Below are 15,791 nucleotides of genomic sequence, written 5' to 3'. Positions count from 1 at the left end.
TAATTTACTGAGACTTCTCAGTCTGGGAACAGTAACTATCATGCAGTGTAATCATTGACAATAATCAGTTTGATGGAACGATAGCGAAGAGATGCAGCTGTCATGTTACTGTGAGAACTTAATGAAGGGTAAATTAATATCCATTCTTAGATCTAATGTCTTCTCTGCTTAGTATGTTAAGTCGAGAAAAACTCGAGTACAATTGCCTGTTCCAGGTTATTACAGTGTCTGTACAGGAAGGTGTAGAAGTCTACACAGACAGTAGTGGAAGACGCATTCAGATAGTGGACAAGCTGCACGGATGGAATAATAGAAATCCTTAATGAAATGTGATAAACAAAGACACTACAGTAGAATATTTAGAGGTATTTCCAAAGCTGAGGTCCCTTCAAAGAAACGCAATACAGTAAAGATTCTGTTTGGTTTTTAAGTGTTTAATTATTGAATAGTCGAACCTCTTTATAGTCTGTTAAACCACGTGGGACATTTAGAAGGGGATTGTTTATTTGCTGTCAGGTCAAACTGAACCTTTAGATATCGTGATGGAAACATCACAAGCGACCGTAACCTGAGAGGCCTTCTGTAAAAAGGTCACAAACCACAAAGGTTTGGAACCACTGGTCACTACTAGTAAATGTAGCTGAGTAAAAAGTTCAACATGTCCCTCTGAAATGTTGCAGAGCAGACATAAAAAGTGAAGTAAACTACAGGTACTTAAAATGGTACTTTGATAGCTTGTCTGTCGGGATCAAAAAAATATGTGATTACTATTGATATTATTATTATTTGAATAGGTAAGTTAAAATCCACCTGTAGCTTCAACAGGATACATTTAACAGTCTATATTAGTCTATTGCAGTCAATAACCTCAGCTGACATATTTGTTAGTTGATAATATGCTTTTGTATGTAAACAAAAATAAATAAATAAAAAAAATAAACAAGTGCATATTATAAAAATATAGCTGTGGCATAAACACAATGAAGAAGAAAAGACAATTTCTTTGAAATACAAGTCATGTGGAGTGGAAATATTCAAGAACAACTACAAGTACCTGAGACTTTTTTAATACGAACGCGCCAAGTGCCACGGTTACCACAAGGTGGCGCTGGTGCCCTCTAGAGCATCAGTAAATCCTGTGTGAGGCTGTAATTCACGTCAGGACGAGACATGAAAAAAACAAACAAAAAAAAAAACAGTAACAGGAATAATAATAAATAGAATCACACATCTAAAATCAGTGAACGATCCATCTAATGTGACTCATGTTAAAGTTCGTGTGGAGGTCACCACAGCTCCTCCAGGTCACGTAGGAGATGTCCATCAATTTTAGTGCGATTAAGAATTTAGAGGGATTTTGCAATCGGGGCTTTTAAGTGGCGTCAAACTGAACGCGAAGGGGCTCGTTATGGACACTGTCCTCGAAGCTCAAGTCGTTTCTAAAATAAAATAAAATAAAAATAAAATGGAAGTGTGCATGTATTAATAGCAAAACTTAGAACACACTGCTGCAGTGTGGGAATCTCTCCCTCTCTCTCTCTCTCTCTCTCTCTCTCTCTCTCTCTCTGTGTGTGTGTGTTTCTCTGAGTGCTGGCGCGGTTCCCGGCCCATCTGCGGCCTGGCCCGTGGATTACTGTTTGTTAATGTTTCAATCAGCTGTGTGTTGAGGAATGTGGAGCTATTTAACCTGAACTTCCCCAGGTGTGCCGAGGCGCCGCTCAGTCTGGGCCCCGCCGCCCTCCCCTGCCCTTGGCACAAAGCTATCACACAAACACAATCACACACTGGCCGCGCCGGGGCTGCAGCTGTGCGCGCATCGCACCGCAGGGAAATGGGAAAAACATTGCACCAGGGAGACAGAATAAATCTTCGAGCGAATCGCCTTAACCCCAAAGCAATCTTTAACCCCTGCCGTGCCGAGGGTGTGTGTGTGTGTGTGTGTGTGTGTGTGTGTGTGTGGAGGCCCAACAAAGTGCTGATTTAGACGCTGACATATTGGAACAGCCCGTTCTAATGGAGCTTTTATGGATCGAAACGCATTTTAATCTGTGTTTGCAGCAGCAAAAGAAAAGTGTGGGAACCCGTCCGAGTCACCTGGTTTTTGTGGAGGCGTGTGTGTGTGTGGGGGGGGGGGGGACAACACACAGAGCTCTCAGAGTAATGACACAAACAAGCAATTCTAATACTTCACATGTTTTTATGATGTCTGGTGTGAGGATGAGGATGAGGATGATCCAACTTCTCCTTTTTCTCCTCTTCTCGGTTCTGTTTTGTTCTTGAAGCCCCTTCATGCAGCACATTTAACTCTCCAGGCTCCAGCAGAGCCTCAAACCATGACGCGTCCTTCACCTCACTTTACCACTGGGATGATGTTTCCCTGTTGGTATGTGGTTCCCTGTTCTTTTTACGCCATGCGTAGTTTTACGCAGCGTCGCTCTGCAGTGCTGGGGTTCAAACTTGCTTAATGAGGCAATTACCTTTATTCTGTCGTCCCCTCAATGTAACATTTGAACCACACACCCCTTTTGTTCTTCAAATACTTGTAGCATCCTCTTACAGACACGGTCTGTTTTTATTTATTTTTCAACGTCGCCTCTATTTGTCACGACCTTTTGACTGGACCATAATAAAGCGAGGCTTCCTCTTGTAACGTGATCCCTTAATGACCCACAGAGAAGCAAATTGCCAATTGAACTGGCTCTGAGCCCATTATCATGATCAGTTTGGGTTTTATGTTACCTTGCATAACTTAACAGCTTCTACCGAGTGCGGCACTTCTTGGAGACAATCCCACAGCACTCAGCTGCATGAGGAGCAAATCAGATGAATAAATAACCAGCAGCGTGATTCATCTCAATGATAATAAGACTATAAGCACCCAGTGATAGTTTCCACCGCCACCAGACCTGCTCCATGTAGTATCTGTAGGAAATGACACTGAAACCATCAGGGCGCAGGGTGTGATCCTACACTTAGTGTCAGATTCCCTCTGGCCCTCTCTCAACTCTCACACAGATACGCCATGACACAGAAGTGTTCTTGTTTCAAAAAAATAACCGTCTCGTTTTAATAAAAACACCAATAAAGCACATTGTAAGAAAACAATATTATCACATAATGTGGCATTGTAATATACAATACAGTTTGTCGCTCAGGAATCTGAGAAATTTGCATTTTTTTCCTTTTACAAAATGTTGAATTCTCTACATGGTTACATACAATACGTAAATAAAGAGCGTAACAGAAACATTAGCTTTCTTTATAAACTCTACAAGCAACAAGCGAGGCTGGTTGCACTGAACTTGTCTTGGTCCCCCGGCTAACCCAGTCTATATCTGGACACCACCGGTCGTCTTCTCTCAGAGCCCTCTGATGAATCGAGAGCCGTGAGTGACAAGAGATCCTCGCCTCCGGAGGGTGTCCACACAACGTTATTTTTTTCTAGCATTGGGAGTTTGAAACGTCCCTACACAGTTCAAGGTCTTTCACAGATGAGGCCCAGAAGTCACATCAAAGTAGCCTTGTTCGTTCTTCGCGGTGCTCGCTGGTGAGTGATGAGTGCGGCGCTCCGCGACCTCTTAACGGCACATTATTCTGTCGTCTGAGCATCCGTTCTGCGGGGAAACAGGAGAGGAGGTTCGTTAGCACACATGCCCCGCATGGACCCAAAGCTGTCGTGAGCAAAGCGTGTGCGTAAAGGTGCCACAAACGCGAGCGTTCCTTTTACGCACGGAGTAAGCGCCTTTACGCACGCGTACTAACATCTTAATACATGCTACAGCAGTGCGTGCAACTGCGCAGGGGCTGTTGTCAAAGACGTTCTGCAGTGTGTGTGTGTGTGTGTGTGTGTGTGACAGGATATTTACCTCCACTGAGATGCTGGCGAGCTCTGCGTTCAAAGTGGTCAGCGGCGAGCGGGACACGTTGCCGGCAGCGTGCTGGCGGCTCTTCTCCGGCTCGTCCAGCTCGACCTGCAGGTCCCAGATGTAGTCGATTACGTGCTGCAGGATCTCCACTTTGCTGGCCTTCTTGTTGGTGGGTAAGGTGGGCACGAGCTCCTTCAGCTTGCTGTAGCAGCTGTTCATGTCCTGGAGGAAGACGCTCATCTGCTCGTCCAGCAGCGGGATCTTGCATTTGGAGATGGTCAGGCTCTGATCCGACAGGCAGCGCACCACTTCCTCGCCGCCGACCTTGCTCTTCAGGGCACAGGTAGATCCGACAACCTTCATGTTGATGAGAGTAGGATGTGTAGTTTCCAAAAAACAAAAAGATAGAGTAGTAAAGCAACGAGGCTTCTCCTCCTCTTAGAGATGTTGTCAAGAATATGTTGACAGTTCGCAACATCCACATGGGCAAACCCTCCTCCACTATATAGCAGAGCAGGAGCCGGAGGCGTGGCTGCTTCGTCGTGTTTGAAGGCGCTGAGCCAATGAGACGGCTGCGTTTGATTTGCAGGGTCGGTCCACAACCACACTCGGAGCCAATGACTGCCCTCGCCTGGTTATCGGGATTTACAATCTGTTTGAGGGATGGCGTTACAAATGGAAACAAATGTGTGTCTTTTATGGGTGAAATGTGGGAATCCAGCTGTCCATGGCTTGGGGACTCTGCAGGTGTAGATTGCCTGGGGACAGTCAAGGGGTGGTGAATGCCTCGGTATGTGCTGTGAGAATGTGTGTGGGATGAGACGGGATGAATGGGATGAATGGCTGATGATAATTAGACTACAACAGTGCCCTAGATTCGCCTCTCACAATTGTTGATGGCACAGATGTGGATGACAATGGTACAGTAAACTTAGGGAACTGATTGCATATAGTTGCCAAACGATGCTGGAGTTGATTTTATTAATTGAAATTGGTTCAAGTTGGTTTAAAAAGAAACTTTCTGGAGGAGGAGATGAGAAGTTGATTCAGTTTATTCAAACGCTGGTTTGAGGGCAGATTGTTGCTTGTTACAGGCAATATTTTTTTTATTTTTCTTTAAGTCAAACTTTTTATTTTTACTCTGCACAAAAAGCACACAGCTTCTTTTTTTGCAGCAGCTTCACGGATTCCTTCACATGTTTCTGCAGTGTGCACACACACACACTCAGATCGCATCGCTCTGTTCTGAATCCCCCCCCACACACACACACACACACCCCTCCTACCCCCAGATTGTCCAAACAAGCCCGAGCAGACTGGCAGGCGCCAGCGCGGTGACGTCACCCATTCATCCGAGCCTTGACGCCTGTCAGCCTGGCGCCGCTCGGGCGGTCTCCATGGAGACGTCAAACAGGAGCGCGCCCACTCCTGGTAGCGCTCCTCCATTCACCTGCGCGGTGCGCGCACCCCCTGAGAACAAACCGGCCCCGGAGCTTTTGTCGTTCATTTATCACCTTTTTTAAAGCAGCGGGATGAGATTACCGCCCCGCGCACCTGCAGGCTGACAGAGGAGGGAGGGAGGGAGCCTCTGCATTCTGTTGTTTCCGCATTTTAACTCCAAATAACTGTTGCATTCCTTCACTTTCACTACTGTATGTGCGTTTTGGTTCCTATGAACAGGCTCTGTGCAGGAATAGTTCACTTTCTCCCATGCAACTGCAGCATGCATCAAGTTATTGCATATAACCAATAACTAGAGCTGAGAAATAAAAAGTGGAGTGGAGAAAAATGTAAAATATATGTAAAAGTACATCTCAGAACTGAGCTTACTTGAGTAAATATACTTAAATCTACTAAATAATGTGCTTCTAAATTCTTTTTTTTTTTTTTAATTTGACTTAGTTTGTAACTTTACAAATGCTTGTTTTGGATTGTTTTGGAACATTTATAACTCTTTCTCAGTCGCACAGGCTGAAGCAATGCCGTGCTTCACCAGGTTTTTACATTCATGTGCATCATCTTGAAGGAATTAAAAAACGGCTTGTCCTTCTCCAGATTTTCAGAATAAATGGTATTTGTTTGACTCGGCACAGATGTTTTCTGAGACCAAAGATCACCCCGGTGTTGCAGTCTTGTAACAAAGTTAACTACCACTGGTGCTGTTTCTTCTAGCTGTTGTAGTAGCTTATAAAAACTTTGAAAAAAAACTTTCTTTTTCCTTTTTTTTTTTTTTTTTTTTTGCCCTCTGTCCTAGGTCGCAGCTGACGGGGCGGAGGGAGGGCCGGGTGGGCAGAACAATGGGAGTGCGGTGCAGGGATTGTGGGAGAGAATCTAGGCTGGAGCCACAGTGTCTGGAGCGCCCCTCCACTCCCCTCATCCAGCTTTTGTTCAGCTGCAAAAGCTATCAGCACTTCCTACTGACACCAACAATAACTCCACACAGCTGGGCCCTTTTTAGCCTGTTTACAGCACATCAAGGCGAGAGAGAGAGAGAGAGAGAGAGAGAGAGGACAGAGGGAAGAGGCAGAGGAGGGGAAAGAAAAGTGAAACATACTAGCTCCTGATTTTAAATGACAGAATGGCAGTGCCCTCTCCCAGCTCGGCTTCCCGCCTTCACTGCAGACACACAATTCACTTCCCAGCGGACTCTTTATAGTCAATTATAACTTTGCATTTTCTGTCTAGAGGACGAGCTACTGTTTGTGTCAGTGCTGTTGCAACATCCTGCATCCATCAAGCAGCAGAACCCCTGTTTTTTTATTTGATTTTTTCAGGACATTGTGTATCTTAGCTATAATTGTACCAGCACACAAACTATTTCCCAGTAACGTTTTTTTCAGGATAAACTGTTCCTTTTGGTTGGAGAGGAAACATATTAGCTAATACGCCCTCTTTATCGCTACAGCAAATAGATCTACAAAAGCGCACTACAGGAAGCCACGAGGGGAAAGGTTGGTACAGGAATACACCGTCAGGAAATAGGACATTCCAGCAATGCTTTCACACTTTTGCTGTTATTATTGCTGCTGGGACAATAAGTAGTGCTCGTACTACTTCCTGAAACATGAAAGTGACCAAGAAGAATAACTAGTTTCTTAGACAGAGGATTTTACTTCAGTCTGATTATTAAGACGCGCTGTTTAAAAGAAATGCCAAGGAGTTGGATTATAAGAAAAGAGCAACACACGCAGGTTTTCAACAATTTCTACTCACTCAAACACACACACACACACACACACACACACACACACACGCTCAGGCCATCTCCTCGCAGCTGTGGGATTAGTTTCCAGTTCCCAGTCAGGCTCTTCCTGTTTGCTTGATAATGATCACACCTGTGTGCAGGTGTGTGGAGAGGCTCATATGGGACTGGGAGTGGTGTGTGTGCAGTGTCAGAAACATTTACTTTTACAGCACCGCCATGTCACATTTCTTCTGACTGATGATTGACTTAAGGCACTTAAAGACCCAACAGTCACACAAGGGGAGGAAGTTTGTGCTGAATGCAACAGTTTGTAATACTGTATGTATGTCGCTGCCTCTGCCGCTGCTGAGTGTATTATGTATCTTTCCGCCTGAATTCCTGGTGTGCCTTGGCGTGGCCTGGCACCTCCCTGGGCAGCCCAGCCTCTGTAATGACTGAGGACCCGTGGCTGGGAGTCACTTCCTGTGGGAGTCCTGGTTCAGTGATGTGTCATCAGCGGTGCAGACTTGCTGGAGCTTTGCCGCCTGTTGAGTGTTTTTCCTGCGTGCAGGCGGCAGACTGGCTGGGAGGATGAATGCCCCCTATCCTGAGAACCAGAGGCAGGTTACAGGAACACTGCCACCATCTGATTGTTGGTGAGATCCTTGAAGCCCCACAGGTGTACTGTGTCCGGCGTCCTTGGCCCAGAAGGACTCGCAGGGACAGCTTGCTCTCCCTCTCTCTCTTTCTCTGCCTTGTGTACTTGTGTATGTGTGTGTGCATTCATCAGACCCAAAACTCACCCCTCCTTTACACCCCTGTGGTCATCTCCCTCCGCCTGGTTCCCACACACACTATCAAAGGCCTTTAATGGCTTCTAATTAGCTCCCCATCTGCTGGTGACAGCGCACTGGTGGCATGCTAAAGCACCCATTGAGAGCATAAGCATTGTGCTCTGGAATACTTTCCACTCCAGTGGCAATTGCCTAGAGAGGGAGCTTTAGTTGGGGGCGATGGTGGGGTGCTGGGGTGGGTCTGGGTGGGTGAGGAGGTGCTGAGAAGGAGGAGGAAGAGGGGATGCTGGTAGTGCAGTGCTCTCTACGGTCAGGGGCTTGGGGGAGGGCAGGGGTGGAGGGTTACACAATGGGAGACAGTGTTACAGCTTGTTGCAAATCTAATAACGCCTGAGTCCCTTTTCCGTCCACTGGTCATCACCCTGCTCCCCCCACCCACCCACCACCACCACCAGCAACTATTTCACAGTCCCACCTCACCCCTCCCGCTTCTTCTTCCACTTAAGCAACAGTTTGCTACTGACATCACACAGCGGATGCACGGGTGAGTTAACGCTGACTTCGCACTGTGGCCACGATGAAACTGGCAGCACAACCTGATGAGGTGCTCCATTGTCCCGAGGAGCCCCGCGGCTCGAGCTAACCTCTTGGACTCAACAATAGATGTCCCTCTATAGAAACTGTAAATGTAGCCTAATGAGGGCTCTTCATTAGCAGAGCGTCTCGACGTGTGGACGATGCCTGTTCGTCTGCGCCTATAAGGCCTTCCACTGTCCACGATTTCCAGCAGGGCCCAGGTCCACTGGTAGCAGGAGAAGAAGAGGAGACCAGCTGTTCTCAGCTGGTAGCCAGAGGATGCCTATAGGGGACAGGCCTGATTACTGCTGGCCAGCTGCCCCCCTGCTGCTGTTGGTAGATGGAGAACAAACAAATAACTGCTTCTGGGAAACTAAAAGATCAGCTCCATTATTGTCCTCACTATCCACTGTTTGCTATTTTACCCCTTGGACAGCACTGGTGAACTACGGATAAATAAATATACACAGGCATCTAGCTGACTTTTCTAGGGAATGAAATCAAATCCTCAGTCAAATCAACAGGAACAGTAATTCAATTCGATCTATGGAGGCTGGAGGTTTGTTGTATAGTTCAAACTATATTCCTCACTATGCGACACTGCTTTCCCTCCATGAAGTTCTAATGAGAAACGTATTAAAAACAGGAAGTCATTGCCATGTTTTTAAGATTCCATGGCAACTGAATGCTCCACTTTGAAATGACAAGTAAGACCCTATGTAAAGCCACATGTGTGTGTGTGTGTGTGTGTGTGAGAGAGAGAGGGAGAAACAAATGGTCTGTCACCTGACCTCTCTCTCCATCCCACACACACACACACACACACACACACACACACAAATCTGCACATCCCCACAGCTGCACAGAGGCGTCCAGTCAGCACGGCCAGGGGACATGGGAGCCAAAGCCCAAAGATGGAGCATGGACAGTGGCAGCTGGGGAGTTGACAAAGCCCCATTCAGATGGCTCAGGCCTGGGGACAATGGCTGGGCCAGGCTGAGCCCTCTCCTCCACTCTTCCACGCAAAGATTAATACTTCAGATGGGCTTCCCGGTGGCAGGCAGGGCTAAAAGGAGAGCCCTCCTGTTTGTCACTGGGCATTGTGTGAGTCGCCTGAGAACCAACCTCTTAGATGGGCTTGACAAATGAGAGCTGCCATTGACAGTGAACAGATTGGGCCTGCCACTTTTGTTTTGATTGTGGAGCGGGTATAATCAAGTTATTTGGGCCTCGGGGAGTTTTTGTTTCTCTCTCCTGATGCTCTTGACACTAAAGTCCCACCTTAACAGTCTCTGCCGGCCCAGCTGTGATCTGAGCCCGCTCAAGTTTCCCCTCTTGTTTGTTGTTTCTATTTATCGGGGCTGTATAGAGGGTGCAACAGCAAGAGGAAGTTAATTTACCTGGGTGTGGGAATGTGGCTACCCATTCATGTGGCCTACAGAAGGCAGTGCAGGTGCAACAGGTGGAGGTGTGTTATTCTTGTCACAGTCAATAGAACTCCACTGCAGTGTTATTGTAATGTTTTTCTATGCAGATGTCCCTGTACACCTGACCTGAATAATGTGTTAAAAGAAACAGCCCAGCCGGGGGACTACAGTAACCAGAGCCCCCTGTAAGGTAAGGATGGGGGATAAACATAAGCAGCTCAGATGTACCAGCTACACCCTCGCCCTCCCCGCCCTACCAACCCTCTCCTCTGTAGCCCAGCGAGAGCAGCGCAGGTGTTTAGCCCCCAGCAAAGCAGCATTTCAGGTTAAACTGTAGGAACGTTGCCCCACCTTCTCACCGGGAACTAAATGTGGCCGCAGAGTACATAGTGTCACACCTGCACACCTGTGCTCCCGCTGTGTGTGTGTGTGGGGAGTGTTTTGCTGCAGTGATCACGTCACATGATTTCGCAACAGGCAAATTTCTACCACAGAATCTTGTCGGAGTAGAAAGCGCACATTCAGAAATATATTTTAAATGGAAATGTCCTTTTTAGTCCCAGACTAAATGGCACTGACCTCGAATTAACTTGGTTACGATGGGATGATGGGACCGTTTGTTTTCGCGTCCTGTCTGTGCCGGTGTTTCTGCTGCGCACCAACCAGCCATTCTCACGATAAAGGAATGTGCCCTTCTTGTAAATATACAACGACCCCCCACCCCCCTCCCGCGACAAGCCACCAGCTCCATTCCCTTTTTCCTGTTCCCTCCCATGCCTCCTCTCACGCCTCGGTGTCCCTTCATCCACCCTACTCTCACTCACCCTCTCATGCACCCCCCCCCCGACCCCCTCATGTCTTTCTAATGCCAGTCTGCCCAGTGAAGATGCTCCTCTAGTTCCCATGTACAACTGAGAGACACACGGTTAAGACGAGCGCCCTGTTTTTCACCCAGGGCCCACTTCCAGGAATCTGCCTGTGTGAAACTTCAATGCAGCAGAAGGTGCCCTACTTTTAAACTTCATTCTTCTCGCCGGGATTGTTTCGGGGGGCTTAACAAAAGGGGAGAGAGCCTGTGTGCGGGTCAGCAGGGGTGTGTGTGTGTGTGTGTGTGTGTATGTGCATCTAGGTTATACTTGGGTGCATGTGTTCGTGTGCATGCCCGTGTATATGCGAGTGTGTATGTGTGTGTGCACACGTGAGGGGAGGGCTGGAGGATTATAAAGAGGAAGTGAATGGGAAGTACACACTCAGTGACAAAATAAGAGGGAGACATTCCTTTGCTGCCCCTTCCCTCCTCCTCCCTGCTCCCTCATTCTCTCCTCCGCGTTCGCGGTGGCAGGGCCCTGGGAAAATCAAACAGGTGGTTTAGGCCTGGCAGGAAAGCTGGCTGGGCCTGGGGTGGGCAGGCCTACAGGCTGCTGGGGGCTATCAAAAGCTCTTAGGCCCAGCTTTAGGCCAGCACTCTGAATGGCCCTGAGCTTCATTATCATGTGAATTCTGGGAACTGCCCCGGGCCCCCAGTAACACCAGTGAGCTGCCCATATGGCGTTCGCTTGGCAACTAGGGAGACCCAGCACCCCCCTCCCTCCTTTCCAGTGCTACTCCTTCATTCCAGCACTTCTGATATCAAAGGAGGACAAGAAGGAGAGGGAGGCAGAGGCCCAGAGCCCCCAGTTTTAACTCTCTCCTGGGGGGGCTGGACCACACAGAGCCACACTGGACAGTCCTTAGGGACCCTGGATAACACCGCTGCCCTACAGGGCACTACAGCTCGCCCAACTCTGGGTGGATTTAGCCATTGCATTTGCATTAAAGACACATCCTAAAGCTGTCAATGTAGCGTTGGAGCCGGAGCTTTGACAGATAAAGATGTCGGCAACCTCTCCACTTTATGCTGGTTCTCTTAATCAGCTGCCCTCCTCCCATCATCCCATTTATCACTGGGGAATTTTAAGCGTGAATTTCCCCTGAATGATCACCCTGACGGCCCAGTCACAACAGACACACAGGAAAAATTCATCACAGCTTCTTCACCAGATGTGGGACTGGCTGGTGAACTAATCTGCCAGTCAGTCAGGAGCATGGTAGCACATGTCAGTCACCAAAACTCTTGGTATAGGCTTATTTATTCCTATTTTATCCATATTGTTCTCACGATCACCTTATTCAACAACTCTATTTAAAGTTAAAGTTCTTCCAACTTTTTGTTATCAGGCCTTTTAATACACGTAGGTTACTCAAAAGTTATGAGTGTACCAGTGACTGTTTTTTATAGAGCAGTTTATATTCAAGCAGAGGAGGACTAGTAAAAGTTAATGTTGCAACAGAGTTAATAGGCAACTATAGCTTTGATTTTGAACTCTTAATTCTCTTTAAAGGCAGCACTGTCAAGGAAGCTTACACACTGGTCATCAAAACAATGTCATCAAAACTTCTTTGTGCAAATTTAGTTTGGATTCACAAGATTTGTGAGCAAATTAGCTGTCTGTATGTCATTTTTCTAGTATTTAAAAGCAGTCTGTAGTGAGCTGTGGCAGCCAAATCGCTCCCAGTATCATTTCCTTCATCATTAATATCTATGATACATCTGAATTAATAACGTTGTAGGTGAACAGTAAGAATTCCAGTGACATTATAACCCCAAAGAAATCCATCTGAGGTAAATAGCCTTGTGAGTCATCTGGTTTTCCTGGATGAGGACACCGCAATAGAGGAGATGTCACTTAACAACAGAGCAGGAATGCTGCTCTGGCTGCAGCAGTCGGCCACCTGCATCATAGTGCAGCGGGGGTAGGGTGAAGGGGGAAGTGTGTGAGCGATGTGTGTTTTTTTGTGCCACATGATCTCATGCTGATGAAGAGACTTTAGGTGGCTCCGGCATTGTTCATTGTGATTACTGTGTGTGAGGATACATATGTATCTTTGTGTGTGTGTGTGTGTGTGTGGACATTTGGAGACTGAGTGGGAGTGGGGGGGGGTCTTACACGGCACATGTGGATAATCTAGTCATCTTACTTCATCTCTTGCACCTGTGACAAAAAAAAAAAAAAAAAAAAAAAAGTTGAGGTATGGAAAACAGAAGAGAGCAAAACAGGGAGGGAGGGAGGAATGTGAGAGAGGGAGAGAGCACCGGAGAGAGAAAGAGAGCCGAAAGTGTGATCTGACTTCTGAGGAACTCTGCTAGTGATTCATGCTGTTACACATGGAGCGATTCACTCCCTCTGCAGCTGTGCAGGCCACATGCGCAATATGATTTCACAACATCTTCCCTGTCCTTGGAAATTCCTTTTTTTTTTTTTTTTTTTTTTTTCACGCAGCCCTCTCACCCTCTTCTCTCCTGTCAGTGTGCTGGCCGTGTTGTCCTGACGGAGGAGCAGGTGCACGATTTAGTCATCCCTCTCTTCCCCAAATGGTTGTTTGCTTCACTTAGACTTTAGTCAGCTCGAAAGGTTTGACCACATTTCTAATAGAGTCATGTGTTTATCTGACTGTAGTGCTGCCGGGGATGGTGTTGCTGTTATCACTCAGCTGGTCGCTGCTCCCTTGGGTGTCAACAGCCAGCGAGGAGACAGAGCGAGACTCACAGAAAGTCCAGTGACTCAGCAGTGCTGGCGTTCACGTCGTTCCTTTTTGAGCCTCGGTGTGTGTTTGTTTCTCTTTACAGTATCACTCTCTCTTTTTCTAGGAGTTGATCCACTCCATGTCCAGTTGTGAAATTGGGGAACGTCTGTGAGATCCCACCCAGGATGACGTCTGTGTGTGTGGTTGTGTACGTCTGTGTGTGTGTGTGTGTGTGTGTGTGTGTGTGTGTGTGTGTGTGTGTGTGTGTTGGAAGTATGATTCATCTCACAGATTCCCCACAGGCTCCAGCTCTGCAGGAGCAATGTAGCCAATGCTCTGTTTACAATGAATCCAACCTCATTGCAGTGTGAAAACTACAGGCGCTCTCGCACTTGGAAGCAGCAACGATGCTGAGTTCAATTATCCAAGTAACATGATTGTTCCGGATAGATTAGGCGGCGTTCACGTGAGGCTTGGCATCGGCAAGCCTTGATTTTTGTTGAAGCTTTGTTGTCATTGTATGGCTACGCAGTTCAGTGTAGAAACAAGTGCCATATAGACTGGATAAATAATTCTCCTGCTGAGAGATCAACCACAGTGGCAAGAAAAAGTATGTGAACCTTTTGGAATTTCGTGGTTTTCTGCATTAATTTGTCTTAAAACGTGATCTGATCTTCATCTAAGTCAAGAGTATTAACAAATATGATGTGTCTAAAATAATTAACACAAACGTAATTGTGTTCTTTTGTGTCTTTATTGAGAACACCTCATAGTGATAGTGGGGTTTTTCTTCCCAGTGCATATGTGTCATTGCATTTTATCTCAACGGACTAATTTAACATCATCCTTGTTCTCATAACATCCTTGTTTGGTTAAATACTGGAAACGCAACACAGAGAGAACTGGTCCATTGCACCACAATGGGTCGGATTTCAGTCAGAGTGGTTTGCTCACAAAATATTCATTTTCAGCATGTGAGAACCCGTCTGACTCGGACAATCTCCCACTGTGCACTACCTGTGTGAAACACAGCTCTGCATCATGGCCAGACCTGATTCTTCAGACATTGCTTGGAGTTCATATGTGAACATGGCTTATATCTCAGCTGCTGTCAGTGCTATTGAGTGTGTTTCGTAATTTGACCTCTTCACATAACGATACGTTTTGGAGCATATTCCTAGAAAAAAAAAAAAACTGAACATTGTATCTTTACAGCAGCTAAATCTGTTTTGGTCTCCTCTCCAGAATAAAACACTGATGTTTTAAATAAAGTTTTAACTGAACAGCCTCCACAGTGCATAAATCTGAAAATGTTGGCTTGGTATAGTAGAGTGTACGGGGAAAACCACGTCTTCTACAAATGCTGTTTTATCTGTGACCAAAACGATGGTGCACGAGTGCATAATTTCCCTCTTTAAAGCAGCTCAAATCTGACCTGATTTAGCCTTTTCTGATACCGTTTTCTTCTTGTTGTTTTGGGATTTTAAAGTGGAAGGGAGGCTGAAACAACAGGTGTGGTTACAAATCATTTTTGGACACGAACTGCAGCATTAGAATTTAGATGGCTGTAGGCACACTGTTATAGATATAAATAATAATAAAAAAAGATAATACACATGCCAGAAAAAAGCTTTGATCAACCGCCACAGATTCACAGGAAGGACAGTAAAATATTTGCCAATGCTACAGGTGAAATTGTAATTTTAAAAGTTTTAACCACACATTTAGTTGAATGGAAAAGCAATAAAACAATTATTTAAATTTGAAACTAAATTATATTTACTCTTGTCTTGTGATGAACTCTGACAAACAGAAAGTTGAAGTAACACCTGCAGGTTCACAGTCTGTGTGTAGTGATGGATAACAGCCTTTAATCAACAATGTTTAATTCGTTTGATATAGATATAGAACATTTGTTAAGAGCTAAATATTCATTGTTTTGTGAATCATTTCAATTCTTAATCCCCCCCCCCCCCCCCCCTCCCCACACACATACACATCTCTTATCCCTCTTCGCGCCAAAAGAGCCAGCAGGAGCTGTTTGAAAGGGAAGAGAATAGACCTACGGGCCTTCGAATGGTGAGGAATGAGAGTCGAGTTGAGTTGAGGAACAAGAGTGAGTTAGAGAATGAGAAAATGAGAGGGAGAGGCAGCATGGATTCTTTTCTTTGGGGCCTTAAAGACATGTTTCCCTCAGATGTTGGCTCTTCTTCAGATGCTAATGGTTCACTCTTATTCCCAAGCTGTGCCTTAGCATAACAATGCAGTGGAAGTGAAAGAGCTAAACCTCTGCTTTCTTTAAGAAGCCAAAGCTGGGCTTTTCTTGTGGACTAATGCTCCTCTCCCTCTTTGTGCCCCCAGTGAAAGGCCTGTGGAACGC

The 15,791-nt window shown here is 46.2% G+C and overlaps 2 protein-coding genes across 2 annotated transcripts in view; one reads left to right on the top strand and one right to left on the bottom strand.

The window, feature by feature from the left end:
- The window catches only part of LOC113154657 (nuclear receptor coactivator 3-like), a 45,092-nt gene that overhangs the window by 27,971 nt on the left and 1,330 nt on the right, over positions 1-15,791 (top strand). The gene's annotated exons all lie outside the window — the stretch shown is intronic.
- Positions 3,035-4,342, bottom strand: id1 (inhibitor of DNA binding 1, HLH protein). The gene is made up of 2 exons (XM_026348983.1): positions 3,867-4,342; positions 3,035-3,614 (listed from the first exon to the last, which is right to left on the bottom strand). The coding sequence occupies exons 1-2, from the start codon at positions 4,227-4,229 to the stop codon at positions 3,579-3,581; spliced, it is 399 nt and encodes a 132-aa protein (XP_026204768.1). The 5' UTR covers positions 4,230-4,342; the 3' UTR covers positions 3,035-3,578.

The sequence above is a fragment of the Anabas testudineus genome, chromosome 5 (genome assembly GCF_900324465.2).
Source record: "Anabas testudineus chromosome 5, fAnaTes1.2, whole genome shotgun sequence".
NCBI lineage: Eukaryota > Metazoa > Chordata > Actinopteri > Anabantiformes > Anabantidae > Anabas > Anabas testudineus.
Note: the sequence above shows the minus strand (reverse complement) of the source record. Positions and strands in the feature narration are given on the sequence as shown.

What these genes read in the sequence shown, in the direction of transcription:
- id1 (XM_026348983.1), bottom strand. Translation starts at nt 4,229, where the DNA reads ATGAAGGTTGTCGGATCTACCTGTGCCCTGAAGAGCAAGGTCGGCGGC. An exon ending in TCGCCAGCATCTCAGTGGAG is followed by an intron (nt 3,615 to 3,866) that starts GTAAATATCCTG and finishes GTTTCCCCGCAG; the next exon opens with AACGGATGCTCAGACGACAG.